Genomic DNA, 26,537 nt, shown 5'->3' with positions numbered 1-26,537 from the left:
CATTATGCGGCGGGCGGCAGCGTAGCCCCTGGTTGACCATATATGGTAGATATAGATGACTGTCCGGGATTGTTTGCGTATAGATAATTGTGTTGTTCTAACCGAACCAGTACAATTAGTGGCCTGTTACTCTTTGCTTCCTTTTACCGGGCGGTAACAGGTTATAAACACGCGGGGGACGAGATGGTAGATATCTAATGGGTCGCATTATCGTTACTGGCTGCTAGAGCTTATCTGCGATAATATGGTTCGAGTATGAGAAAAACTGGCAGACTACCTAATTGGATAGCGATCCGGCATCGTCGGGGGTGCGGCGGATAGACGCATGTCACAAGGATTTCCCGACTTAGCCACCTCGGATCTCGGGTCTGCGGTCTAGAATCCGAACCCGAACTAGTCATAGTGCCTCGTTTCCAGATGCCATAATGTCGGGTCAGCATGCTATGCCTAGGATGGCAGGAGCAAAATTTCTTTTTGTGATAATCTCGCGTTTGTATCCAGGCGATGTATGTGGCTAGATTTCGATATGTCGGCATGTTCTCCAAGGAGGCGACCGAAGATCGTATCGACATTGTTCCTGATTTTCCTAGCATTAGGTACTGGAGTTGGAAATGGCCCTGTAAATTGTCGATCTGATGGAACCCAAGTCTTTTGGATAGTGTAAGGCTGGAGACCCTGGTTACAAAAGCAGGTTTTGTGATCCCTGCCAATGCATTCAGATTCGATGTTTTCTGCGAGTTGCCACGATAGCTCATCTTGGCATATAGAATCAGAACTGAATTCTGACTTGAACCAGAACTGCAGTTCTTTAGCATAACGTATAACGTATCATTGTAATTTACAAGTGGTCAAGGATTGACATATAAATACGGTTGGTTGGTTGCCAGCTATCCACGTGAGATTTCATGGAGGTGACGGGTTGCAGACTCCTTCGCGCTTCAGAAGACGAGTCTACTCGTATCTCGCATGTAGACACACAGACACACAGACACACGCGTCAGGTCGGAGACGCTATAAGCGGCTCGTTGCAGTCCCGAATGATTTTCTTATGTACAGTACAATACCTACCAGCGGTAGACAGGTACAATACATACAGCACCTAACCTCATCGAGAAGGGCTTGTTGATTAGCGGTGGCATTTTTGGGACTGGGGCCGAGCCGCGGCAGAGTACTGTACGTTGTGTATGTACAATGGCAGAATGGCTCTCTTCCCTGAAGGATTGGCGATGCTAGGATGCATTTGATTTGAGGTTAATACTACTAGATCTCTCCTTCTTTGGGTTCCTGGCTATGCGATTGGTTCGGAGGATTTCTCCCGTGCATTAATTGGCTGACCGATATCCTTCGCATCTGGGGAAGATAAAAACTGTATCGAGTATCAACAGCGGTGAGGAATGCTGTTACCTGGTTCGTCTATTAGCTATCTTCTTTTCTTTTACTACTTGAAATATTTGCTGAAGGAGTAACGGATGGCGTCGAATCGAATTTGGGCATAGGGCAGAAAATGAGTTCGTTATCACTAAAAAGTTCGTATTGCCGCGTGGAAGACGGCAGTTCTAGAATCCTATTGGAGACTGGAGTACGTGGAAATGCAAGGGCAGATCCCTCGCTGTATCGACGTGGCCGAGATGTTATCAATATTGATCATACGCATGTAGCCATGCTGCCATGGCATAATTGAAAACGCCACCAGCATTTTCGACTAGGCTCGATGGACTTCGCGATGACTGGTGGAGCTTCCTTATTACCTGATCATAGTAGAAATTTGAAGTAGTATGAAGCATTGAGGTGAGGAAGATGGTCGGTGCAATCAATGAAGAATCGCGATTTCAATTGTTGGGTTGTAAGAGGTATACATGAGTACAAATGTACTTCGTACCTACCTGCTCGCGTAGAGTTCTATCTAAGGCTGCTGGTCTGCTGCAGGTGCATCACGCCAAGAATCTTTTTTTTCTCTTTAGGCATATAAAAACCAAAAGCTATAGTGGAGCCAAAAGCTCTTAAAATAAATGTTTACCTAGTGGGCCGTCCTCTTAGGCTTGTACTCCATGAGAGGTATCTGTAAATTTTACATTGTAATTGGACATACCCTTGTATATACTAGAGAGGTATAATAATCGTGTGCAACATGACAAAAATACCACCTCGCATCTCAACGCGTAAAGACATCCCACTTATTGAGACGACAAGAACGGGTACTTTTCATCAAATTACGTCATTACCGTAGTGATACTTGTTTGGACCGGATTCAGCCGTCAGGAGAAACTTTATTTACAGTGCCGGTAACTGCTAGTAACTGGGCAGTTTGAACTTGTTACGTCAATTTAGTACACTGCGGCTAGACTTAAAGGGGGTTAATGAGGTAATCTTTTACAAATAAAGGAAGGGAGTCGCGGTATCATTATCAAGCAGGTAGCTGACAAAGGTTAGGTACGCGTTATATTTTGGGCTCTATTTTTGCGTGAGCTTTGAGATTTTCGATTGCATGTAGGTAATGACTATCACTTACCGTCAGATCGGTGTGGGTTTTATATCTTTAAAAGTGCATCATCATATATACCTCATGAGTTAGATAATCGTTGCTGCTTTGCTATTTAGTGTATGTATACTCTTTTACATTACTATGTATGTACATATAGTGTAAGCTTGAGATCGAAGAATTAAGATGAAATGCGATGCCAGCAATTCCGTACTTTTAATTTCCGTTTTCAAGTTTTTGAGGCCTGCTACCCCTGCTTTTACTGCGAATTGTGCTTCCTAGCCGCTGAAAGGAATCACTCCTTGTAAGTATTCAATTAGCAGCATGTAATTAATTTATACCGCTGATAGGTGGCTGCTATGTGTGCATACCTACCTCATATATTAGTACGTTACTTTACTTTAACATCGGTACATAGATGTTCACCATGCAAAAGATTTAAAGGGTTATTGTTAATATTTACTTGGTTATTATTTGCTTGCAGAGGGTTTAAGTATAAAAGGCTCTACTTTATTAACCGATGCATTGTATAATACTTATGTTGTCGCGCAAACTTAAAATATCCAATGTTGTTAACTTCAATCAATAAGCGTTATGGAACGGGATGACTTATCGAGATGGACGGTAGGATGGGTCAAATCGCATGGATTAACGGCTGCATGTGAGAAGTAGTATGGATTATACTTAATTTGGAAGAACCTGCCTTTGTTTATACATAGTAGGTTATCTCAACTTTCGATTCCGTACCAATTATAAGTGGTTTATTATTTTATTATGTATATTTTAATGTTTTTAATATATTACACATATTTTAACGGGAAATATAAGGACTTTATAAGGTTTACGTAAGCTTTATATTTTAAGTAACTTTTATTAAATTTAAAATTTTATAATAAATTATAATTTTAATATAAAACATTTAAGCCTTATAAATTAAATAAGTTTTATAAGTAATTTATTATAAATACCTTATAAATTATTTTTTAAAGTTATTATAAATAATTTATTAAATTAATTAAAAATAAATGTTTAAACCGTTTATATAACTTATAATTTAATTACGGTTACGCGTATACGAATATAACCGTAATAATTCGTACGGTCGTAAAAAAATAAAAATATAAATTTAATTATTATATTAATACTTTATAATTACTTGTATTTAAAGTTATTTTAAAACGTTTATAAGTATTTATTTATTATAAAAAACATGTTAAATTATTAAGTTAAATACGAGATTATTATTATTACGTAAGTTAAAATTATTATTATTACGTAAGTATTATATCATTTAATTATAAAAGTAATTAATTATAAGTTTACGAAATTATGTATTACGTAATAATTATTGTTTTAATATTAAAATATATATTTTACGTTTATCGTATAAAAAGGTATTTAATTAAATTATATAACTTTAAAAGAATTAAAAGATTATAAGCGTTATTTATTAATAAAAGTGGTAATATAACGATTTTAAGTGGTTTTAATGGCTTTAAGTGGTTATAATGGCCTTAAGCATTAATATCATTAAAACCTGCTGTAATGAAATAACAGTGGTTATAAGGGAAAATAATGTTAGAATGCCCTATATTCCAGTCGGATATATCCTTCTACTAAATTTGTATGGGAATATACATCCACTTATAAACCTTGCAGGAAAATTAACCCTTGCAGGATTGCTAACCCTTGCATAAGGCTTGTCACTGTAGTTAGGCCTGTACAAGGCATACGCAAGACTTATAAGTTTGCTATAATTCCCGCTAAGGTACATACATATGCATGCATGCAAGTAAGTGTAAAGTCCTGCAGTTCTGTTCTCGAGAAGAGCTTGTTGCTCATAAGTAATAAGAAAACCTCGTTCAACTAACTTAGGTGCATTTTTAAGGCTGAGTTGGCAGTGGACAATTGCTTAGATGAGACAAGCTTGTAATCTTGTCTCAACAGCCACCGAAACTAGTCTTATTCGAAAACGCTGTGTCTAGGTTGTCTAGTTATAGGTATACATAGTACTCAACACGCGAGCGGTGTCTCGTCGGAAATAAGCAGAGTTGTAACTACGAATAACTGAAGTGCATATTCGAAGTTCCCTGGTTCCCCGTATATACTCAGCCCAGCTTGAAAATTTGCGTCCTGTGCCTGTGCGCTTCGAGACGAGCGCGTGTCAATATATAGTTCGGTCATCATGACAGAATACGAAGAACCAACCCAGCAATTCATCTGCAGTTAAAAGGAGAGCACCCCACGATACATATGCATGTACTAATGTATGTACGTAGTCTTTACACGAATCCCTCCGTACAGTATGAAGACGGAGTGGACGCTAATAGATTGCACAGCCTCATCGTCCCAAGCATTGATATGTCCCGCACATACCAACAACGTTCGATATTGCTATCCGATGGCTGTTTAGCTATGTAAGGTCCGGCACATCCTCATTCTAGAATGATAGCACACACAGCGATCACAGCGCCTCTTACTCCTTTTGCAGACCTATTGATGCATCAATAACTGCAGTGATAGGGGTTGACCGGTTGACCTACATACATGCTCCATGTATGCCAAATTTGTTGTAGGTATAGATAAGCATCAGATGTTTGGCGTTGGTTTGTCTATTCTTTAATTTTGATTCTTTGTAATCGAAAGACGATTTGATCTTAACTACATTACCTAATAATGTGGATTGACTTGCCGTACATACCTGCATCTAGACTGCCAGATATGTAGAAAGAACGATTTGAGAATAATATGCCTGTTAGGTTACCTAACATAGGTACATGTAATTGGTACATGTAGGCATGGAATGAATGGCGGGTGTGTCTAGACATACCTGTGGATGGCAGGAAGGACAAGCCTCGCACAGTGCGTGCAGGTAAGGTACCTAACACATATTGATTATGAGGTCGTTTTAAATATACAGGTCTGTACTTAGGTCCCTACCCTCACTATCGGAAGCCCGAGAAGAAGTCCGCCACGTCGGTCTGTCATTGGCTTCTTGTACCTTTCGGTTTTGATTCAATGTTTCCACTGAACCTGATGATATGTTTTTGTTTTTTCCCTTCCAGCTTCAAATTCAATCAAACCCATCAAAAAACAAAAAGGGACTGATTACTGTATTAGTCCAGCTTAATCCCAATTTTCTCAGGCATCCCGAATTTCTATCGCTTCATTGGAATTCAAATTGGCATCATTGGCATTGGTCTTAAGCTTTGTTCAACCAATCTGGTAGATCTCGAAATTCTTTTATCCCCTAACTCATCAAGGTGGGTAAGCAGGTTTCTTTTCTTGGAAAAGCGTCCCGAGTTGCTAGGGAGCTTACCTAGGACCACGGAATAGGGAGTTTAGTGCTGGCTCCGTCGAAGCCGCCAACACCGACCGACCGTTTCTACATACATACACTACAACCTTGCGAAGCTTTTGCTTACTTAATACCTAGGTAACACTACCAGCACTACAGTACCTCTCATCAGCTCATCCAGCATCACCTTAGGTACGTCTATGTACAATATTGTACTACATATGTACCTAAAAGTCCTTATGCACATACGTAACGCTGCTGTCAACCCTCTTATCCACTTACACGCCCTGTACACGTACATCCCGGTCTGTCATGGGTGGTACTTACACATAACCAGCAGTTTACACTAGATAGCTGGCCTAGACCATTTTCGACATTGTCCACCCTCCCGAATCAACGCTACCTGCGCTACGCCCCTCCCGCAGCCTTTTTCTACGCAGTACCGGTCCGTCTAGTGTACCTGTTAGGCAACTTTCTGGCTTCTTACTGGGTAATACTGGATACCCTTTCGTTGCCTTCGGTTTCTTCCTTGACTTTCTGCCCTGCTTTTTTTCCTACTCTTCCCAAATCGTCTACGCTATTCTCTCTATTCTTGCTGGACACGCACCTCGCATCGGCATCCCGCTGTTCGTCCAACCATCATTCGACTACGCTGAACTATCCACAAAGGGGCCCGCTAGAAGTCGTTGCGTCCGTTCGTTAATTTTTCGTCCTTTTTCTTGATGCTCTCGAGAAGCTAAACCTCCATCATAATCTCTTTCCCCCCCACTAGTCCTACGTTTGACCGTCCATTCCGACCCGCTCCTCGTCTTGTTCTTATCCTCACCATCCCACGACCTGTACTCAGGCCGTTACGCTCGTTACTGTTCGATATTTGGCTTTCTTGGGCATTTTACTTAATCGTTGTGGATCGGCATCTCTGGAGAAAAAAAGAAATACCTAGGGCAAATCCTGCAAGCCTACCGAGTGAAGACTAGGGTTAAATTAGACGCTATCGAATCGTTGTGTATCAGTCTAGCGGCCGCTTGGAATGGGCCAGTGAGTCCCAAAACGACAAGCCCGATCTGCGCCAATACATTCACTTCCCGCAGCCAAAATCCTCAGCTGGTCACCGAAACGGCAAAGGCTGTAGAACTCGTCAGTGTTGTAAATTGGGAAAGATAAAAAGCCGGTTTTCAGGGACGTGAGACAGCTATTGCGAGCCGTTGTACCCACGTTGTGACCGGGTTCGTAATTGTAATACAAACGCTACCTTGGCTCGTCCCGACACCATCGTGAGTACGCCCGCACGATACACAGGCACAGAGACATAAGGAATTCCAGAGGGTAGTATAACCCGCTAGTCCGCTGGGTGTCTCCATTATGGCTCCAGTAGCGCCGCGCCTCAAGATCCTCTCAGGTTCGTCGATTTCCAATTCTGTAACCTACATTCCCAACTTTGACTTCACATTACATCGCGAAGGAGATTTCTGTTTTTCTTCGTACCACTGTTACCGGAAGAGGCGGAAAACCTCCCGCTCTTTTGCTTTCATTTGTGTCTTGTTCCTTCAATTGCCTATTACGCTCGTTCTCCCTTCCACACTACTTCGAGGGCAAGGCGCGCTGGCATACGCCTAGAGCCGCTTGCGACATCTCGTCATGGCTGACAGTGAGCTAATGAGAATATGTTCAGTGGGTGGAAATGCCGTCTCTGCCTTCCTGTCCTGGAGGCTTCAGGCTACCAATGCGTGTGACGTAACGCTCGTTTGGAAGTCAGGCTACGAGAGCGTCAGCCAATATGGTATCTCTTTCAAGTCTGGGTCATTCGGTAACGAGCGGTTCAAACCTCGACGTGGTAAGTAAAAGTGTATTATTCTCTGGAAGCCCGACTGCCCAGCTAACGTACTTGTTCAGTCGTCCGAACGCCGGAGGACGCCACACATAATAAAGAGGGCGCATTCGACTATGTTATCCTCTGTATCAAGGCCCTCCCGGATGTTTACGACCTCGCCTCGGTAATTGACGCCGTTGTCACCCCTCAACATACCTGTATCCTGGTCAATACGACACATACCCTCGGAGTCGAAGCTGCTCTTGAGGAAAGGTTCCCCACAAATGTTGTCTTGTCGCTCGTTTCGAATGCCGAATTGACCCAGTTGGGATCAAGCGAATTTGAGCATAGTGGTTCAACTGAGATCTGGGTTGGTCCAGCAAATAAGAATGGCAGCATTCCCGCAGCAATACAAGATGACATGGCACAAGCACTTGCTCTGACTTTGAGCTCAGGCCGCGTCGACTGTAAGGTTTCTAGTAACATAAGACAGCAGCAATTTGAACGAGTTATCGGGTAGGTTACTAATATCCAGTCGACCTTGTTTAATCGTTTGCTAATGTATTAGCCCTATTGCTTTCCATCCGGCCAGCGTTATTTTCGAAACACCTTCCCATACGGCTCTTTTAGAAAAGACTGGCGTGAGGCAACTAATTTCCGATGTAATTGATGAGCTTATTACTCTTGCTACCGCGCAAGGGTGTACGCTCGATGCTAAATTCAAGGAAAACACTATTAAGGAACAGTGTGAACTTTCGGATAACCCAAGCATAATGTGGCAGGATTATGTTGCTCGGCGGCCTATGGAAGTCGAGACATTCCTCGGCTCACCAATCAAATTGGCCCAAAGCTCGGGAGTGAAGTTGCCACGGATTGAGACGCTCTACGCTATTTTCCATAACCTGAACATCGTCAACCAGTCCAGACCTAAGGAGATTAATGGACTACCAGCTGCTTCTGGTTCGCCAACCGGCGCGTCACCGATGCCTCGCATGTCCTCGAGCCAACCGCCTCGCCCTGTTATTAACGGCCCTCCGAACGGAAACGGTATGCCGATGCCCAGGTCCAGACCCAGGAACTCGTCCAATCTTAGTGGACCACCTCCGAATATGCGCCGACCTCCGCCTATGAACGGTGGCCCTCCAAATGGGCACAGACCTCCGATGAACGGCGCGCCGCCGAACGGGCATCCTCAGTCGCGGCAACCGTCGAGGCGCGGCTCTTTTGACGACACCGCTGATCTTGGAGAGTTTAGCCACTTAGTTGTCTATGAGGATTCGGCTGATGCTGGTGCTGGCGATGGCGGATACAATGCTGACACTTCAGATATCACTCTTCGTGAAAGGGAACTCCAATTACGACAGCGCGAGTTGGCGTTGAAGGAACAGGAAATGCGTATGCGACGCGGTGGTCCACCACCGGCTGGCGGTAGAAGGCGCGCTGCTCCTCCTGTTCGTAGTGGAGGCGGCGTATACGACGATGAGGACGAGGAGGACGACTATTTCGACCCGAACTCGGGCCCACCTGCCCCCATGATTGACCCTGACAATTTCGATATGATGAGCGTCACATCTAGGAAAAATCGCAGTAGGCCTGCTCCGAACCAAAGCGAAATGCGAATGAACCCTGAAGGCCCTGGGGGAGGAGCACCGTCCCGTGGAAGTAGATGGAGACCGGCATTTGGCAGAAACCGTTCTAGTCAAATCATGAATGCTGTGCCGGGCCTCCATGACAATATTCTTGACGATCCGCTGATGAACTTCACGTCGAACCGATATGGTAATGTCGATCGGGGACAGATGCAGGCGGGATCCAGAGCCAACTCTTTAACGGCATCGCATTTACATGATTTTCAAAACGGAGCCAACGGTATGAGCGGACCTTTTCCTAGACGTGCTAGCCAATCTCCAGGGAACCCGTATAGCCCTTCAATTCGAGGCGGCAATGGACGACCTTCACCTCCCAACGGGTTTGGAGCACCTGGTCCTAATGGACGCCCGTCGCCTCCAGACGGTGTGCGCCAGCCAGTTCCTCGGTATCCTCCCGGTCAAGGGAACATGGTCGCGCCACAACAAGTTGAACAACATGTCGGGGTGAGCTCTCTCCAACCACCAATTACGAAGACAACAAGAAGTCTGACCGGCAGTGCGAGTGCTAGCGCGGAGAGTGGTGAATCCACGAATCTAGGTTCCGAACCATCCGCTCACAGCAGTCAAAGTAGTCTCGGACCCCGACCTCCCATTGGAGTCCGCTGAAAAGCTCGAGTACGACGATGCAAAGCCGATGCTAGGCTGGTAGGCGGACCTCTGTCTCGCTATTGTCGATACATTGCGATTTTCTTTTTTCGGGTTAATTTGCATGTTTGCCCGATATTTTTTTGTAGGTAGGTAAGCTGCTGTTCCCACGGCGGCATTAGGGTTGTCGAGTTCGTCTCATTCAGATCATGGCGCATTCGATAAGGTTAGATGGAATTGGCTTGGATTACAACATAACGATGCACACATAATTCTATTCGTCTCGGCAGGGGAAAATTCACGTACATAAGCATTTTTGGAAGGTCGAAGCAGTGGCTATTCATCTTCGGTAATATTGCATTGGGATGCGGGGTCTGTCACCTTTCGGAACACATATATTTCTATCAATTTTCCTCTCTACGCAATGATTTCCCAACTTTCACTCACCGACCCGATGCCCAGCGTCTTTACACTCGCCCCCGCCACGTTTTAGCTCATCCCGGAAGTGTCGATAGCCCCGAAGACACCTCGGAGAAAAACTTGGAAGGTGTGCGGTGGATATCGGCTGGGTAAAAAAGACATAATGGGAATGCATATAAAACTCTCGTCTGCTGTCCTCGAGCGCCCATCTGCTTGGCCTTGATGTATCGTGGCTCGGCTAACCCCTTTGGCGACGCGTAATTAAGACGGACGCCCTTCCTAGTATCAACGCCGTTATCAACGCCATTTGCGGAACAGATACCTATAGTCTAAGTCGATTATCCTATAGGGGCGGTCGTTCAAGACACAAGGGAGGGAATACTGGTGCAGTTCGGGTTGGAAGAAGAAGGCGTTGGTATTATGACCATACATTACACAAAGGACTTGCTCTCTCTTTTATTTGTCGGTTTCTGTCTGGATTTTAATATTGTAAAGACTGGCGAGGCGCGGGCCTGGAAATGGGACAGGCCTCGGAGTTGTCAGTGAAGATAAGAAAGAAATAGTGAAGGTCGAGAAGGTCGTGTCAAGAATTAGACAAGAGCCATCGTAATGTGATGCGACTCTTAGGAGCTAGGCTTAATTAACAAGGACCGATTATTCGCGACATTGCAAATTCGAAAAGTCGATGGCAATGTGGAGTGGACTGGCTCATACATAAAGATGATAATTCTAATTATTCTAGTGTCGAATATAAAATCCTAAAATCCTAGTGAATGAGATGACGTCGTCAAGCGGGCCTACTATGTACATACCTAAATGTTACTGTCGTACTTTTCTGTGATATGCAGCAAAATTAGGATAGGGCTACAGCTCTTTTAGCTCAGGGGTCCGCTATCACCGTAACGTCGGGATCGCATGGGCAAGGACCACTTTTATAAGGTCTGAAAATAGCAGCGCCACAAGACACCCCGCACAACTTTAAATCACGCGTAACCAGACGCGTTATTGGATGTGGGGGGGAAGAAGGGGGGCAATAGACTAGAGACAAAGTTGACTTCGTTGCAGGTGCGATCTATCAGTTGATGACAAACATTTATTTATATTTATATTTTCTATCCCTATCGGATAGTTACCTAGGTACTTAACACACGTACCTCTTAATTCCTTAACGTGTGATTTGTTTGAAGACCCGCCTCTCTCCTATTTCCCCCACCCACTTTTCGCACGAGTTGCTTTGTTATTTGATTGATACAAGCAACGCAATATAACAAAAGACGCCAACATGACTTCTAGAGGCGGAAACTCAGATCGTACAATCATTATGCAAGGCTCAGGGTCAGCAGCGGCGAGGCCTTCCATGGCGCCACAGAGCTCTAGCTCTGGCGGCGTGGTCAAAACGCGGCAACTGGTATGTTAAGTGATAGTTATCGTAATTGTTCTAGAATAAGAATGCTAATATATATGTTTTTGTGAGTATGTAGACGCATCTCCACTCGCAACTAGCGCAGCTCTCGGCGAACTTGGCGGATACGGAGAACCTCCTGCGTATGACGAGCGTGCAGGCAGAGGCTATGAGAGGTCTGGGTAGTTGGCATGGTGGACTGTGAGTTCCCCCCCTTTGTCTCATTTCCTCTCCTGTGTTTCGTTTTCTATTCTATTATATATATAAGTCTCTTATGAAAAATGAAAAACCGAGCGACGGTGTGTGAAAAGGATGATGCTGATTAACCTGGCAAACGACAGATTCATGGCTGCGAGCAAGGTGCTAGGAGAAGAATCGGTCAAGGAGCAACAGCCCGGAGGGAATCAAAAATAACTAGCCCAGATATCTTGTATCAGTTTAGGCTGGCGAATGGCCCGACGCTTTTTGGGTCTGCACTTCTCTGGGTAGCGTATGTGAGTTATTTCTACACGCAATGGCTACGCCGCCCTTCGTCGTGTCTAGAGACGGGACCTAGAGATTACGTATAAGGGCTTTCTGTAGCTATGTACCTAGTCTTGGGGATGATGTCGTGCATGTAGCCTCGACGACACCTTTAGGTACTTACTTGGTAAGACTACCTAGGTTTCCAACGACGCAAGTATTAAACTAGATGTCTAGTTGTTAGCCGTGTAGTTACAGGGTCGAGAACTTCACCGAGCAATCGGGCCTCTGGATAGTTATCTCAACTAGCTTAATTAGGTGCAATTTATTTGATATTTGTGAATATAGTGAACGTTGAAGTTGGAAGACAACAGACGCTACTAAGTTTAAACAATATCTCCACTTAAAAAGAAGGCAATATAACTCTACGGTAAACGGCCGTAATAAGACACATTGTACTGTGTAAAATATCTTACACGACGTATAGTCATTACTTACTTACTACCTGGGTATTATATACGCCGCCACATAAGTAAATACCGAGATATTGATTACAATTGGATTAGAAATGCTTTTACAAAGCTGTCGGGAACGATTGCTCAGCACGGACGGTATTCAGCCCGGGTCGGTGGGTTTGGCGCGTAATATCACCAACTTCATCGGCATGGTTTAAAAAGAAGCACGCCTGCCTACAAAATCGATGCGGCATCATTCCTCTCAAGTCGACTTACATCGTTCCATTATGGCACAGACTATCGTTCTTATTTCAGGTGCGAACCGGGGTCTAGGCGAGGGCCTGGCCAAGCGTTACTTAGCACAGCCGAACCACATCGTAATCGCCGCCAACCGGAACCCGAGGCATCCGACGTCGAAAGCGCTCGCCGATCTACCTAAGGGGGAGGGTAGCAACTTAATTGTTGTCAAACTCGACGCCACAGTCGAGCAGGATGCTTTTGACGCCGTTAAGACTCTCCAGGAGTCGCACGGGATCCATCATCTCGATATCGTCATCGCCAATGCCGGCGTTTCTTTCGTCTGGCCGGCTGTCAAAGATATCAAGATTAGCGACCTCCGAGCGCATATCGAACCTAACGTTTATGGTGTCGTGACTCTGTACCAGGCTACGCGCCCGCTGCTGCAGAAGTCTTCCCGCGAGCCCATCTTTACACCCATCGGGTCCTCGGCCGGATTTATAGGGTGAGCCAGCCTCCTTTACAGAGAGTACCTAGAAATGAACATGGGACTTGTGTGGCTATTATTATAAGCGTGGGATTCTTGGGTGCTAACTAACACCGGGTGCAAGCAGGAAACAACCACCCATCCCTAACGCGGCGTACGGGCCCTCGAAGGCGGCGCTGCACTGGTTCGCCGTCCGAATCAACGCCGAGGACGACTGGCTTAATGCCTTCGTTACGAGCCCCGGATGGGTCCAGACCGAACTCGGGAATGCAGGCGCGCGCGGCCTAGGGATCGAGCAAGCCCCGCTGGGAGTCGACGAGTCCTGCGACGGTATGATGCGTATGCTTGCGATATCCACCAAGGCAGAGCATGGCGGAAAGATGGTGTCGTATGATGGGGAAGTCACATCAGAGTGGTAGGTAAACCGGGCTGTAAGAGTGGGCTATGTATGTTCCCGAGTCTGAAGCGTGGGTGGGACTTGAGGATATCTATTTGTGTTGCTATTAGGTTGAAGCCAGGATTAAGACGGCAAGGTTGGGATACCCCTCCAAAGGGTTTAGATATTTCTTTTGACGTACAATAGGAAGTCCCAATACCATTGCTCCGGTATCCTTTCCGCGTAAAGCTCGAGTTTTCATTGGCTGGCTAGTTCCATAAATTCCATTCCCGGTAAGCCGGTAAGGCCTAAAATAGTATTATTAAAGCAGGCATGTTTAGTCCATTAAGAATGTATCCGCGTATAGAGAGTCTTCTCATTGGTTGGTTCCTGAACACAGGAATAATACATCTGCTTGTGTACACGATGGAATGGAATTGGTGTAACTAAACATCGATAATTGGCATGTGGCAGCGCGGGTATAACCTAGATCGCCTTGTTGCCGAGTTCACGTTCTCCATAGTTTGTTAACTAGAATAACTACGCGTATAGCCGTTTGTATGGAGGCTCTTACGGATAGGCAAATGACAACGGCCTTAGAGAAGGGATTGATTTATATAGAAGCTCTGCTGCTCTGTAAGTACATGATGACCCCTAGATTTTGTCTTGACCATATTGAGACGTTCAGTATACATTAAGAGGTACGTAGCAGATAGATGTTGAATATCTGGAAAGCGCCCTAGATTCAAGGAACGTTCCCCTAAAGCCCACCATGGCTAAACTCGAACCGTACATACGTCGGTGACTACTACCTATGACAATATGTCTCCTCGCTAGCGCCCGCCAGCCATCATCTTCGCCATGCTTTTCGCCGTTAGGTATCACCGGCATTCACTGCTACCGTTTATTTCGAACGAAGCCTCTGGTTCTGCTTGCCGTTGGTAGTTGGAGGTGAGGTATCAGTATGTAAGTTGTAAAGCAAAGTCACTCTATCTTCGACGGGTGAACATTGTCTCCTCTAACAGCCGTAAAGTGGAGGTCGTGGGTTATCGTCACCGCGCGGTATCAAATTCCCGAACCGGCGATCTTATCCCTTCTCTCATCCAGGAAATGTTGATCTTACTACAGCCCGCCCTCTCAGCCTCTTTGCCGCATCGGTATACATGGTACTAGGGGGCATCATCCGAACCGTGCACGGGGAGCCCTACTACTCCCTTATCCGTGTTAATATCCTAACCAAAGTCTTCGTGTTCGGCGGCATAGCTTCCTTCTGCGTATAGGGCGGCGGGACCGGCCTCATGGCGCAAAGCGGACAAGTGGATAACGGCGAAAAGATTGTCGTCCGAGAGCTGCTTATTCAGATTATCATGTTCAGCCTCTTTATCGTTACAGCTATGACATTCCAGACCAGAGATCAAAAGGGCAAAATAGATGCTTCGGCGCACGACGCTACGGGCTGGAGGCCAGCATGCTCATGTTGTACAGCGTCAGCGCGCTTATTATGATCCAGAGTATCTTTCGAGTAGTCGAATTCGCTGTAGGTCAGGACGGCTATCTTCTTAGTTTAGTAACTAATGGACAGTCTACGTCTTCGACTCGGGTTTGATGCTGGTGGTTATGGTTTTCGTCATTGTGCGGTACCCAGATAACCTCCAGCGTTCTGAGGCCGCCCACTGGTCAAATTGGGACGGCAATCTTGCGGGGCGAAATCAGGATGAGGCCTCGGCCTCCGACGTGACGAGGCTCGATGACCCGATTTATCCGATTTCCAAGTGAAAGGCGTTTCTTGGCCTTATGTCGGTATGGTACGTTTACAGCATTCTTTCTTCCATTAGTGCTAACTACTGATATAATAAGTCTCCATGATTTCTATATGTCAGATAGAGTATAGATCGCATAACTATGTAAATATCTAACTAATATGAATCTAGGCATCACTTACAAGCTATAGAAATCCTCTTGGAGCTGTATAGATGACGGGAGGACGAGGTGGGGCTCGCCGGTCCCTTACCCCTGACTCGATGGGACTAATAACACGACTACTGCGTTACTCCGCCACAATCTTCAACCTTATAAAATCTCTTGCTGCTGTAAACTGCAATATGGTAATTAGTAATGGGCCAGTATTAACGGTTGACGGATAGTCGAAGCTTGAGAAATTTATTAAAAAAAATAATAATAAATAAAAACCTTTAAGGAGTAAAGATGCCTCGTCGATCTCATCATAAATCTCGTGCGGGTTGTCTCGAGTGTAAACGCCGACATATCAAGGTAATCACTTAGCCCTGATCCACATTCTGGCTCTAAACTCTAGGATTACCAGTGCGATGAGAACCGGCCGGCATGCGGGAACTGCACAATAAGTTCGAGACAATGTTCGTTTCTGACTTCGCAACCGATCCTCCCCCCCGGCATTAGACGTCCAGCAAAGTCTGCAAGCCCGGGCCTCCTCCGATCTTCATCGAATGCATCGACGCCCTCTCAATCGTCTTCTCCTATTAGTTCGAATTGTGAACCATCGATTATCCAGGATGTTAACATGACGCACATGGAACTCTTTCATCACTGTATTAACAGCAATTTCGACCTACCGCCTTCGTCCGAAGATCCTGACAAGATAGTGTCCCAGGGGATGATTATTGAAGCTGCCATATCTTCCCCTTTTCTGATGAATGAGATGTTAGCTTTCGCCGCACTTCATCTAGCTCACCTCAAGCCTGCAAAAGCCCAGTTCTACAAACACCATGCGGTCGGTTTGCAAACCCACGCTCTCAGCATGTTCAACCGTGAGATGACGGGTGTCACTAGCGAAAACTGCCTGGAGGTGTTAGTTTTCACTTGGCTTATGACCTTGCATACGCTGTGCGATACCACAGACTCTACAGACCCGCATATCTTCTTGGATCAGTTCATTCACTATTTGCAGATGCAACGAGGGGTACGCGCCGTCAACGCGGAGGCATGGCATCTAATGCTCGAGTCGAAGATGGGCTTCGTGTTGCGGGAGGCTACTAGGATTTTCGAGGAGGCGGGCCCAGGGTCTCATACTACTGAGCTGGAAAACTGGATTCGGCACTCGCCGGCATTGGACACCAACGAGAGAACCGTCTGCAAAGACGCCTTAGATAGGATTCAATGGTTTCTGAGCAGAGCTGACGATGCGAAGAAGAACGGTACTTCTCTGGGAACGCCATTCTTGTCCTTAATCTCGTGGCCGGTAATAATCGAAGCCGACTTCCTTCGACTCATATCGGAGAGGAAGCCAGAGGCTCTACTCGTCCTTGCGTATTATGCCATACCGTTGCACTTCTGTCGAGACGTGTGGATTATAAAAAATGCTGGCCAGCTGCTGGTTCAAAGCATCCGATTGCACCTAGACGAAAAGTGGCATAGGTGGTTAGACTGGCCGGGGGCTATAATGCATATGTTGTCGTAATATGTCTATTAGGGACTTTGCAATTTAAGGGCCTTTTGGCGTTATAGGCTGGATATGGTACCCGAGAGATGGGTTAGTCGTCGGGACTTAAAAGGGATTAGGTTGAAAGGGAAAGGTCAATAGCAACGTAGGTTCTATATTGGGATAGAGAACGTCGGATCTTAAAGATTGTATGCCGTCTATGTATTCATAGTCCAGGACTAATGTATGAATAGGGATCGGACCACCCATGCTTTAAAAGGCATAAATTCTTCGTCTGATTCGTATTTCTACCCGAGGCTAGAGAAAACTTTCAGTCCCTTCTGTATTTAATTCCTTGCGTGACGATAGTTAAAAAGCTGAAGGAGTCACATTAAATTAAACCTTCTAGAAAACCCTGCTCGATATAATATTCCAAGCCACCCAGCCTCTGATATAAAAGTCATAAGTGGTGCTTGATTAGATCTCCATCTCGGACGCGATCGGCCCTATATACTTTATGGTAACATATTACTCTAACCTGGCGTTGATCTACGGCTTAATAATAACCACGACTAGTCCGAGCTAGATTGCGATGGCTGGCTCTCTGTTTTTCTTTTATATATAGAAAATAGATGAACACCCAGAACTACGGGCACTTTGATTCCATCATAGATATATTCTACCATTTCCCCTATAGCTATCATTCGTCTTAATCTTAATAAACTCTGTAGATGTAGTGGGTTGAGGCGTTATTCTAAAGCAAGAATAAATCCTTATATCACACATTATTAGGTACCTATATGTCAATGAAGGTTGATAGAGTCCTAGATTACCCAACGATGGAAACAGCAAAAGTCCAGGGAAGCATGTCCAGTAGCTCGTTAATGCCTGTATTGGAACCCTTACGTTTCTAGATCTAGTTAGATTTCAGGCTTTCTGCCATACACTACTCTTAGGGGCAAATAGGCTCCTTTAGTCTTCAATTCCTCTTCAAAGCGTGCTGGCCAGGTCTCGAAATCATCTGCAGAAATAGATTTGAGTCCTCCTGGAATAACTGAACTATTTTGTCAATTTCATCTTAGTCGTAGCATCTAGGAATAGACTTACATTTCCCAGCTATAGTAATATTCTTGCCACCACCCACGGTACTCTCGACGCTGACATCGGCTAATCCTGGGTCTTTATGCTTGGGACCTACGCCAATAGGCAATAGCAGGCTTTTGACGTCCACAAAGCCGGCGTCTTTGACTATACCCTCTAAGTCAGCGGCAAACCCGCTCTTCGTGCCCCTCATAGCCCACAACTCGCTCAGCATATCAAGGAACTGCTTATAGGCCGGCCCATTGTTATCATTAGTTGCTTCATACTGAGGTTCCATAAGCTCAATCCAACCACCGGGCTTCACGAGCTCTCCGAGGGAGTTAATGGCCTCACGCTGCTTCGGGCCCGCCTGGAACAGCACTAGAGTTTGATGTACGTAGTCAAATCTTGACTTCCACGACTCTGGCCATGGCTCGTTGATGTCCTGGATCTGCAGGTTGATCCCTGGTCGCGGTGGGTTTGGAAAACGATCCTGAAGGTCAGTCCCGATTAGTGTAGCTGAGTTTGGGTCTTTGAGCGAAGCTTGGAACTGCGACAACCAGAACCCTATTTTTAATTATTAGTCCAAATTTCCCATTGAGAACATCCGAGGAGAATATACCGTCATTCGTAGCACTATCGAGCACTTTAAGGTTTTTGCGCGCCGTGTCGATAGGGGCAAGGAAGACATTCCCATTCATATAAGCTCGTACCACGGCAGACGCCTGCTCTAAGCGCTTATTCTCTGCCTCTGCTGAGGACACGAAATAGTCGGGCATTGTAACTAATTTAGGAAGAGTTTGGTAAACAGGCTCGACGAATAAAATATCCTAGAGCAACGGAAGGGTTCATATAGACTGGGGAACTAAGAGCCTATTTATAAAGTTATTTCGATTACTTACCTAGATAGGTACCTTGTAGGAAGGGTGATATTTGGGGTAGTACAACGGTATAATATCACTTATACGATGTTGGCATATCTTCACAGATTTTAGCGAGTATATAGCCAATAATTTGTAGACATTCCGCAGTAGCTTTCGTAATGCTTACCTGCAACGACCAGTTGTACTTTAAAAGGATATTAAGTTGTAAAATATCTATAACTCCTTAAGGGCCAAGTGAAGCTATTAGAGTAACCTAATTATTTACATCATACTATTCTATAGGTAGCAGATAAGCTACCTAACTCTTCCACGATAACTCATCGCTCTCTACGACATTCGAACATCACAAAATAACACGAAGTTGATTTATAAGAATAACGCATCCTTTAGGTAGTTACGCAATAGTGTACGTTTGTGGGATACGTAATAGCTCGTGTTAGATGTCTTCCCCACCGGAAAGCCGTTGATTTGTGTCCGTTTTCTATACCCAACAAGGACAAGCTCCTGTTATTGATCCTACGAAAGTGCATATGTACGCGGTCCAATAGTCCGCCGCCTTTGCGGTAGCATTCGTTACAATAAGGAGGATTGTACGGCGTTGAAATATGCTTCGAAGATAGACCGTCTGCACACCGTAACAAATTGCGCAAGTAGATATAAGCTGGAAAAGCCAGAGACATTGTCACGTACGACCATAGGATCTGGAAAATTCGGGATCCCGTCCGCTCTCCCCTAGACAAGCCGGATACCGCTGGATTAGTAGTTGGGTCGGTGACGACCAGCGAATCCCCAGTGTTGTACGTTTTGCCCCCTTTCTTTTCTTTTTTTTTAAGTCTTTCCGTATTACAATCTCGTAGTCGCACGACTATCAACCATAACATATCTTTATTCGATCGTAATATAGGTTTGTCCTTCACTTGCCTCAGCTTTTCTTTCTTTCTTTTTTTTTTTTTTCCTTTCGGTGTACCAATTCTGGTCCGGTCATGTCTGCCGGCTGTTACCGCCTAATGTGCGTAACTAGTATTCATTAACACGACTAGTCATAAGAAGTTTCTTAGTTTGTTATTTATAATATATTTCTTAATCGGGATTTCTCCTACCTTAGTAGCCGCTGGAGTATCTTGAGAGGACAAGGCGTTTCTTAAAGATGGCGTGTTCGCCTACAGGGATACTAGTGGCTTAACCCCTATTTTTGAACAGTTAGAGTCATCTTTCTTTGAGAGCCTAATGGATTTATCTAATTAGTATATACAAAAGTTATGTTATACCCCTCCTGCCCAATATGCATGTATTAATAGAATATCCTCATCAAGATTACTCTTACCTAAAACTAATGCTCCATAGTAGGTCGTGACGTAACGATGTGGAAGTGAACAATTAAGGATAAGGATCAAGGTAAGGCCACGGAGAAGGTCCATACTTGAGTTTCACAACTATTTCCAGCATTTTGTGACAATGGAAAGCGTATAAAATGACCCGGATGTTCGTAGACGGAGTCGTTCCACATATACTTGAATGGAGGATAGGTAAGTTAGCTAGCGAAGAGTAAGAGGCACTATTTACGACAGTACAACAAGTTTCAACTGTATCATGGCGCGATTACTCCTTTCTTTAATCTAATCTTTGGATGATATTAAGCGTAGGTATAGGCTTATAAGGATTTTTAACAGGAGGGAAAGATATCGGAGAGTCAGCCGCTACGATGCAAGCCTGGGCCGCATTCGTGCCTGATAATATATGTTTAGTTTGAGCAACTTGACTCAAGGTATCTATGGTTATGTTAAAGTCAATCAGTTCGCGGTTAGTTGGGAAATAATGATACTGCCATTGAACTGGTGACTACGTCAATATAGACTAACGCTTAGTATGGTATTGGTAGATTCAGTTTCCATGTAATAAAAGCGTCTTTTTAATTCTACTCGTTGTCATATGTCCTGATAAGTCCGGGACTAACTTGATTTAGTCATCGGCGTCCGAAGTTTACCGTGAACGGGTTCCGCGGGGTTAAGGTTAAGGACCGTATCCGCGCTCGTACATAATAGCTAGCGTACCTGCGACAATGCTATACGCGGTGGTGGCGTCTACATGTGTGTGGAGGGGAAGCTGTAGGATGTAGCCAATGACTGGATTGGCACTAGATACGACCAGATCCAGATATAATCTGGCGTGGGTATCGTGAGACTGACAACCTCTAATAAATATCTTACATAAGCTTGAAAAGATAATTGTTGCTACGGCGTAGAGGTTTAATTCATAATGATTTAGGTAACTAAGTCCCCTACTCTACATGGGTTCTCCTCTTATTCGGAAATAAAACAACCCCGAGATGCATAAAAGCCGCTAAAGCCTGACATTTTACCTTGGCCTTGCACCTCTTTATATTGGTGGTTAGTGACGTAAACATCAAGCAGGGTCGATCTACGATCAAGAATATAAACGTCGTCGTAGAACACGATCATTGCGTTTAAATTAACGACAACAATCACTCCAGAGACAGCGCATCCTTCTTTTCCAGAACTTCAACTTCAACCAAGTATTTCCAAATCTACACCCAATACATAGGTGATAAAAATGCCCCAAGTCGCTGGCAAAGAGGTAGGCCCTATTGGCTTTGGCCTTATGGGATTGACCTGGCGAGCCAACCCGTGCTCCCAAGAGCAAGCCTTTGAGACAATGCGTACAGCGCTGAAGAATGGATGTACGTGGTTAGACTACAGCTCATGACGTGCTAACCTCCAGGCAATTGGCACTATTTATTATCAGAGGTAGCTAATACCCGCTATATCAGGTAATCTTTGGAACGGCGGCGAGTTCTATGGAACGCCTGACTATAATAGTTTGGTACTTCTAGAAAGATACTTCGAAAAGTACCCTGAAGACGCCGACAAGGTGGTCATATGCATTAAGGGTGGCGTGAGCCCTACAACTCATCAGACAGACGGCTCGCCCGAGAACACGCGCCGCTCTATCAACGACAGCATAGCCCAGCTCAAGGGACGCAAGAAGATGGAACTATTCGAGTTTGCTCGCCGGGATCAGAAGGTACCAATGGAAGTCACTTTCGATGTTGTGAATAAGGAGTTCATCCAGACAGGCAAGATCGGAGGCATCTCTCTGTCGGAAGTGCGAGCCGAGACGATCCACGAAGCTGTCAAGCACGTTAAAGTCCACTCCGTAGAAGTGGAACTCTCTCTGTAAGTCACGGCCCTAACAAGTCTAGTTGCGCTGGTTGGTTGCTCTTTCTGCTAACCACGCAATAGGTTCTCGACCGACGTATTGGAGAATGGTGTAGCAGCCGCTTGTGCCCAGTATGGGATCCCGCTCATCGCATACTCGCCGATCGGCAGGGGTATGTTGACAGGTCAGATCAAAAAGATCGAAGATATCCCAGAGGATTCGATGCTGCGTCGCTTTCCTCGCTTTCAACCAGGGAACTTCGAGATCAACTTGGAGCTGGTCCGCCAGGTCGAGGAGCTGGCCAAGAAGAAAGGCTGCACACCGGCCCAGCTCGCCATCAACTGGACCCTGGCGGTATCGAAGCGCCCCGGGATGCCGACTATTATCCCGATCCCCGGTGCTACGACGGCGGCGCGGGTGGAGGAAAATAGCAAGCTCGTAGACATCACAGATGAGGAGATGGCTGAGATCGATGCTACCTTGTCTAAGTTCAAGCCAGCTGGTGAACGCTACCCCGATTCCGTTCCTACGAACACCTAAATATATAGGGATCCTAAAGTTATAAGAAATCCATTCCTCATGTGCGTATCTTAATTGAGTGCCCAGGTACCTAGTGATAGACTTTGGATATGTATAGTGATGAATGGAGCATCTACGTAAGCGGACTTACTTTCAAGCTCATAATTCGTTAAAGTTGAGTGAAAAAAAAAAATAATTTAATTTAACCAAGGCAACTGGGACTGGGTATTTGTATGCAAGGATATAAGTGGTAGAGATATATATCTCTCAATAAGATAGATAGGGGCCCCCTTTCTTTTACGCTTGTCTAGTTCTGATATATAGATAGCGTTGACGTGTCAGAGAATACTTGCCTAAGTACCCAAGGTCGCGTTCAATTGCTTCCCTATTAAATATTTTATGTTATTATTATTACAAACTCCTCATGCGATTTACCGAATGAAATTGGCTGGTAACGAGGTTCGGTTTCATGGGATGAATAGCGTCTATCGCGGATACAACTATGTCTACCTAGTATCTACCAAACATTCAAGATAGCTGGGACAGACACACTTGGGGTAAACAGCCTTCATTTATACCAATAGTCCAGTCTTAGTTGGATTTCTGGATGTTTTTGGGTTCTCCAACAGGGTTGTATTCCCACTTACTCTCCATCCTCACACGAAGCGCCAAGACACTCCAGTCTCCAGAGCACAAGTTCCGTAGTTTTCTAGCCAGTTAAAAATCAATTGAGGATTGGTATAAGATACCCCTTGAAGGAAATCTTCTGTTTGAACCAATTAGATTTTTTATAATGTCATAAGGATTAAGGCGCGGTCTTTTGGCACTTCGGGAGAGAGTCCGTTGTTGTATTTTGTGCAGGGGACGGGATCCAATCTGTTGTCCAATTAGCGCAATGGTATAGGTAAATGTTGCAGCAGGATCTAGGTGTGGACAACGCTATATCTGAGCAATTGTAAGCTGTCCATCTTTCTGTTAACTTCACAAGCGGAATAATAAATTGATATGCATGATACAAGCTCCTATAACAAGGTTAGGTACTTTAGATCTGTATTTTAACAGAAAGCCTCGATGAGAAGTAGGTTCTCTGGATCTACGTGCTGACTGACCAGATTAAGTGAGACACGTCGGTATATCTTAAAGAGTATAGTGCGTCCATAATTATTTTATCTTGGCGCGAACCAATCTGCAAGCCCTGCAAGCCCTATGCCGAAGGCAGTGCTTTGTCTTCTTTTATGTCAGCTTAACGACCTAGCTTCTCGAAGAATCTCGAAGAGTTTGCCCTTTGACTTCATGTGAAGCTATACTTAAAAAAGGGTGGTTAGGTCGAATGTTGACAAAGCCTTTCCATTTCCATACGCAACCTTATGATGTAACTTCGACAATGCTAATCAAGCATCTCCATACGAGAAAGAAGACAGACAATCAAGCGTATCTCCGGGCATACTGGTCCTACTCTCGCCGCTGTCGAGTGTGACCAATGGCTTTTCGCCAATAACAATACAACAATCTGCATACGGATGTCATTTGGCGCAATGGCGTCTCCAGATCCGGCTCGAAGCATACCAAGCCGATGATACCTGCTGTCGTTCGGAACACACATCGGAGGCTACTGGGGTGGTAAAGACAGTTACTAGCAGGTTCCATTCCTAGATACTAAATAGGCATAGCACGGGAAGCCCTGGCAATCAAGTAGATATTATTGTTCCTTTCGGATGTGTTTTCGTATGTGGTGTAAATATTGCCAGTGATTACACCTTTATCAAGCAGCGCTTCAGGATGGCAGCCCTTGTCGTTGACGATAAACATACCCTTGACCTTCTTTATCGTGTAAGAACATGATAACTGCTAAGATATAGGTAAAGTTGCAGAGGATTGGCCACTACGACGTCCGTACTAGTTTAAGAGAATGGTACGAATGAAACATCGACCCGGAGAACAGCTTTACGCTTAAATCTTGATTCTGTTTGGAGGCAGTATGGCGTAGTCTATTAACCTTCCGTCATTTATAATATTTACTATATACTCGCGTACTTGGCGCCTTTTCGCTATTGCTAAATATTCATTTCTAGGCTTGCATGAACCGTGTATCGTATATACGAAGAGTGGCGCGGAGAAAGTGACGTTCGTGGGTTACACCCTCCTCCTAGGTGCGGAGAGAGACGGGGCCTAGGTAGATGCACGCGCGGTATGAGTGAAACTGTAAGTCCATCTCTATAGGTTAGCAGAGCGAGCATGGACCACATGTATCATGGTAGCGCAACAATATATAAATGTCTTTGAGGCCGACAGAATATATTGACACGTCCCGTAACTTTTGCTTCTTTTCTTTAAACAGTTGGCGAAGTCAAACCGCTTATCCTGTCATCTGAGATAGCATATTTGCGAACTAGGTATATCAACCATCGGCTATTAGAGCGTACACTTAATCTCGCTGCCCCAATAACTGTCTACCCAACACCAACCAGTCATACCTACAATTCAAGAGTCACCATGATTCACCTGTTCGAATCTACCAACTATCCCATAGTCAACTACGTGGATTTTTCCGCCACGGCTGCTATTGGTATAATAGGAACCTTGTCATTGGCGACGATTATCAGCTTACTCAACCCGTCCCCCGCCAGGGACGCCCGTGAGAATGGCCCCACTGTGGGCTGATCTACCCCCTCGACATGAGGAGTCAGCGTCGCAATCTACATCGGTCGGAATCCCGTTTTACACCGCTTTCCGTGGCATAGGACGGCCGCCGTTCCTTGATATTCCAACTAGTCGGGGATGTTTAAGTGAAGCTTGACTCGAAGCAGCACTTGGGTTATAGAAGACGGATTGCATCTCATCATCAGAAGTACGACTGTACGAGTCTTTATACGACTCGCCGCAGTGGCTAGAAATGGGAGGGAGAACTAGAGGTGATATGGCTTGCTAGGTACATACTATATACGGAATACAACATCTTTGTGGTCTCGCTCATTATCTATAAGATGGTATACGTCTGTCGTGGTATACCAATGCGCTATTTTAGTAAAATATAGGATTCCGTCCCTGCATAGAACTAATAAGGGGCTATATACTAGGTATAAGGACCCGATAGCTCCATCTTCCGAAAGCTCTAACTAGATATAGGTAGCGCGTGAGTATTAGTTGAAAGATACTCTCACTTTCTTCTCTTTAACTCATCACACCTCCCACTGCTCGGACGCTTGGAAGGATTCTCAATGATTCATCGAATAGCATTTCAGGCCCCAGGCTGTTCTGCGGAGTAGTGATATGACAATTGATTTTCCAAATGACGTTAGATTGGTTGTTGGATGATAAGGAAGGTGATCGGAAAACGATGCCCACGGTGATGCCGTGCGGTGATGCCGTGGAACACCAAGACGGGCCGTTGATAATGTATACTAGAATAATAAGGACCTTCCCCGGTAATCGGATTTAAGTACCTGGCGTTTATACTCAATCTTTTCCATAGTATCGTTTTCCGTGGTAGAGGGGGTTCCTTGCAGGGCTCGGTTATCTTGGTACGGCATATTTGGTAATTTGGTATCGATGGATTATCTCGCACATACTTCCGCGGGGCCTTATTAGGTCCACAAGTGCTGCGCTCGAAACACTACGTAAGTGGCTTGGATGTGAATGTGAATGCGGTTACACAAATTGATAACGACTTGAACCAATTAGCAGTTGACAGTGACATCCGCGAGCACATAAGCCGCCACGTACGTATAGTTCTCATACCTAGAAACAGTTTACTCTTCCCGATCTGTTAAGCCACGACCTGCAGTCAGCCAAAGCGCTTACGAGTCGAGTATCCTAGACT

General features: G+C 45.1%; 8 protein-coding genes across 8 annotated transcripts; 6 read left to right on the top strand and 2 right to left on the bottom strand.

Moving 5' to 3' along the window:
* Window positions 1–7,415: 7,415 nt before the first annotated feature.
* Window positions 7,416–9,842, top strand: F5Y00DRAFT_261099 (ApbA-domain-containing protein; the record flags this gene model as incomplete). The annotated part of the gene is made up of 3 exons (XM_048011145.1): window positions 7,416–7,611; window positions 7,671–8,103; window positions 8,156–9,842. The coding sequence occupies 3 exons, from the start codon at window positions 7,416–7,418 to the stop codon at window positions 9,840–9,842; spliced, it is 2,316 nt and encodes a 771-aa protein (XP_047865926.1).
* Window positions 9,843–11,119: 1,277 nt separating this feature from the next.
* On the top strand, window positions 11,120–12,534 carry F5Y00DRAFT_234406 (DASH complex subunit Hsk3 like-domain-containing protein). The gene is made up of 3 exons (XM_048007426.1): window positions 11,120–11,649; window positions 11,723–11,844; window positions 11,985–12,534. Exons 1-3 carry the CDS (start codon window positions 11,524–11,526, stop codon window positions 12,055–12,057), a joined length of 321 nt encoding a protein of 106 aa, XP_047865925.1. The 5' UTR covers window positions 11,120–11,523; the 3' UTR covers window positions 12,058–12,534.
* A 313-nt stretch (window positions 12,535–12,847) lies between these two features.
* Window positions 12,848–13,703, top strand: F5Y00DRAFT_261097 (NAD(P)-binding protein; the record flags this gene model as incomplete). The annotated part of the gene is made up of 2 exons (XM_048011144.1): window positions 12,848–13,302; window positions 13,412–13,703. 2 exons carry the CDS (start codon window positions 12,848–12,850, stop codon window positions 13,701–13,703), a joined length of 747 nt encoding a protein of 248 aa, XP_047865924.1.
* Window positions 13,704–14,600: 897 nt separating this feature from the next.
* F5Y00DRAFT_234402 (uncharacterized protein) lies at window positions 14,601–15,478 on the top strand. Its single transcript, XM_048007425.1, has one exon. The coding sequence runs from the start codon at window positions 14,959–14,961 to the stop codon at window positions 15,163–15,165; it is 207 nt and encodes a 68-aa protein (XP_047865923.1). The 5' UTR covers window positions 14,601–14,958; the 3' UTR covers window positions 15,166–15,478.
* Window positions 15,479–15,632: 154 nt separating this feature from the next.
* Window positions 15,633–17,323, top strand: F5Y00DRAFT_268757 (uncharacterized protein). Its single transcript, XM_048012315.1, has 2 exons — window positions 15,633–15,931; window positions 15,984–17,323. Exons 1-2 carry the CDS (start codon window positions 15,866–15,868, stop codon window positions 17,094–17,096), a joined length of 1,179 nt encoding a protein of 392 aa, XP_047865922.1. The 5' UTR covers window positions 15,633–15,865; the 3' UTR covers window positions 17,097–17,323.
* A 590-nt stretch (window positions 17,324–17,913) lies between these two features.
* Window positions 17,914–18,956, bottom strand: F5Y00DRAFT_234401 (S-adenosyl-L-methionine-dependent methyltransferase). Its single transcript, XM_048007424.1, has 3 exons — window positions 18,760–18,956; window positions 18,165–18,704; window positions 17,914–18,111 (listed from the first exon to the last, which is right to left on the bottom strand). Exons 1-3 carry the CDS (start codon window positions 18,914–18,916, stop codon window positions 17,978–17,980), a joined length of 831 nt encoding a protein of 276 aa, XP_047865921.1. The 5' UTR covers window positions 18,917–18,956; the 3' UTR covers window positions 17,914–17,977.
* Window positions 18,957–19,249: 293 nt separating this feature from the next.
* On the bottom strand, window positions 19,250–20,367 carry F5Y00DRAFT_234399 (uncharacterized protein). Its single transcript, XM_048007423.1, has one exon. It carries the CDS (start codon window positions 19,900–19,902, stop codon window positions 19,408–19,410), a length of 495 nt encoding a protein of 164 aa, XP_047865920.1. The 5' UTR covers window positions 19,903–20,367; the 3' UTR covers window positions 19,250–19,407.
* Window positions 20,368–21,592: 1,225 nt separating this feature from the next.
* F5Y00DRAFT_261093 (putative aldo/keto reductase) lies at window positions 21,593–22,738 on the top strand (the record flags this gene model as incomplete). The annotated part of the gene is made up of 3 exons (XM_048011143.1): window positions 21,593–21,719; window positions 21,810–22,215; window positions 22,282–22,738. The coding sequence occupies 3 exons, from the start codon at window positions 21,593–21,595 to the stop codon at window positions 22,736–22,738; spliced, it is 990 nt and encodes a 329-aa protein (XP_047865919.1).
* Between the last annotated feature and the right edge of the window lie 3,799 nt (window positions 22,739–26,537).

Source organism: Daldinia vernicosa, assembly GCF_022497035.1.
Source record: "Daldinia vernicosa strain CBS 139.73 unplaced genomic scaffold F5Y00scaffold_17, whole genome shotgun sequence".
In the NCBI taxonomy this organism is placed as follows: domain Eukaryota; kingdom Fungi; phylum Ascomycota; class Sordariomycetes; order Xylariales; family Hypoxylaceae; genus Daldinia; species Daldinia vernicosa.
Note: the sequence above shows the minus strand (reverse complement) of the source record. Positions and strands in the feature narration are given on the sequence as shown.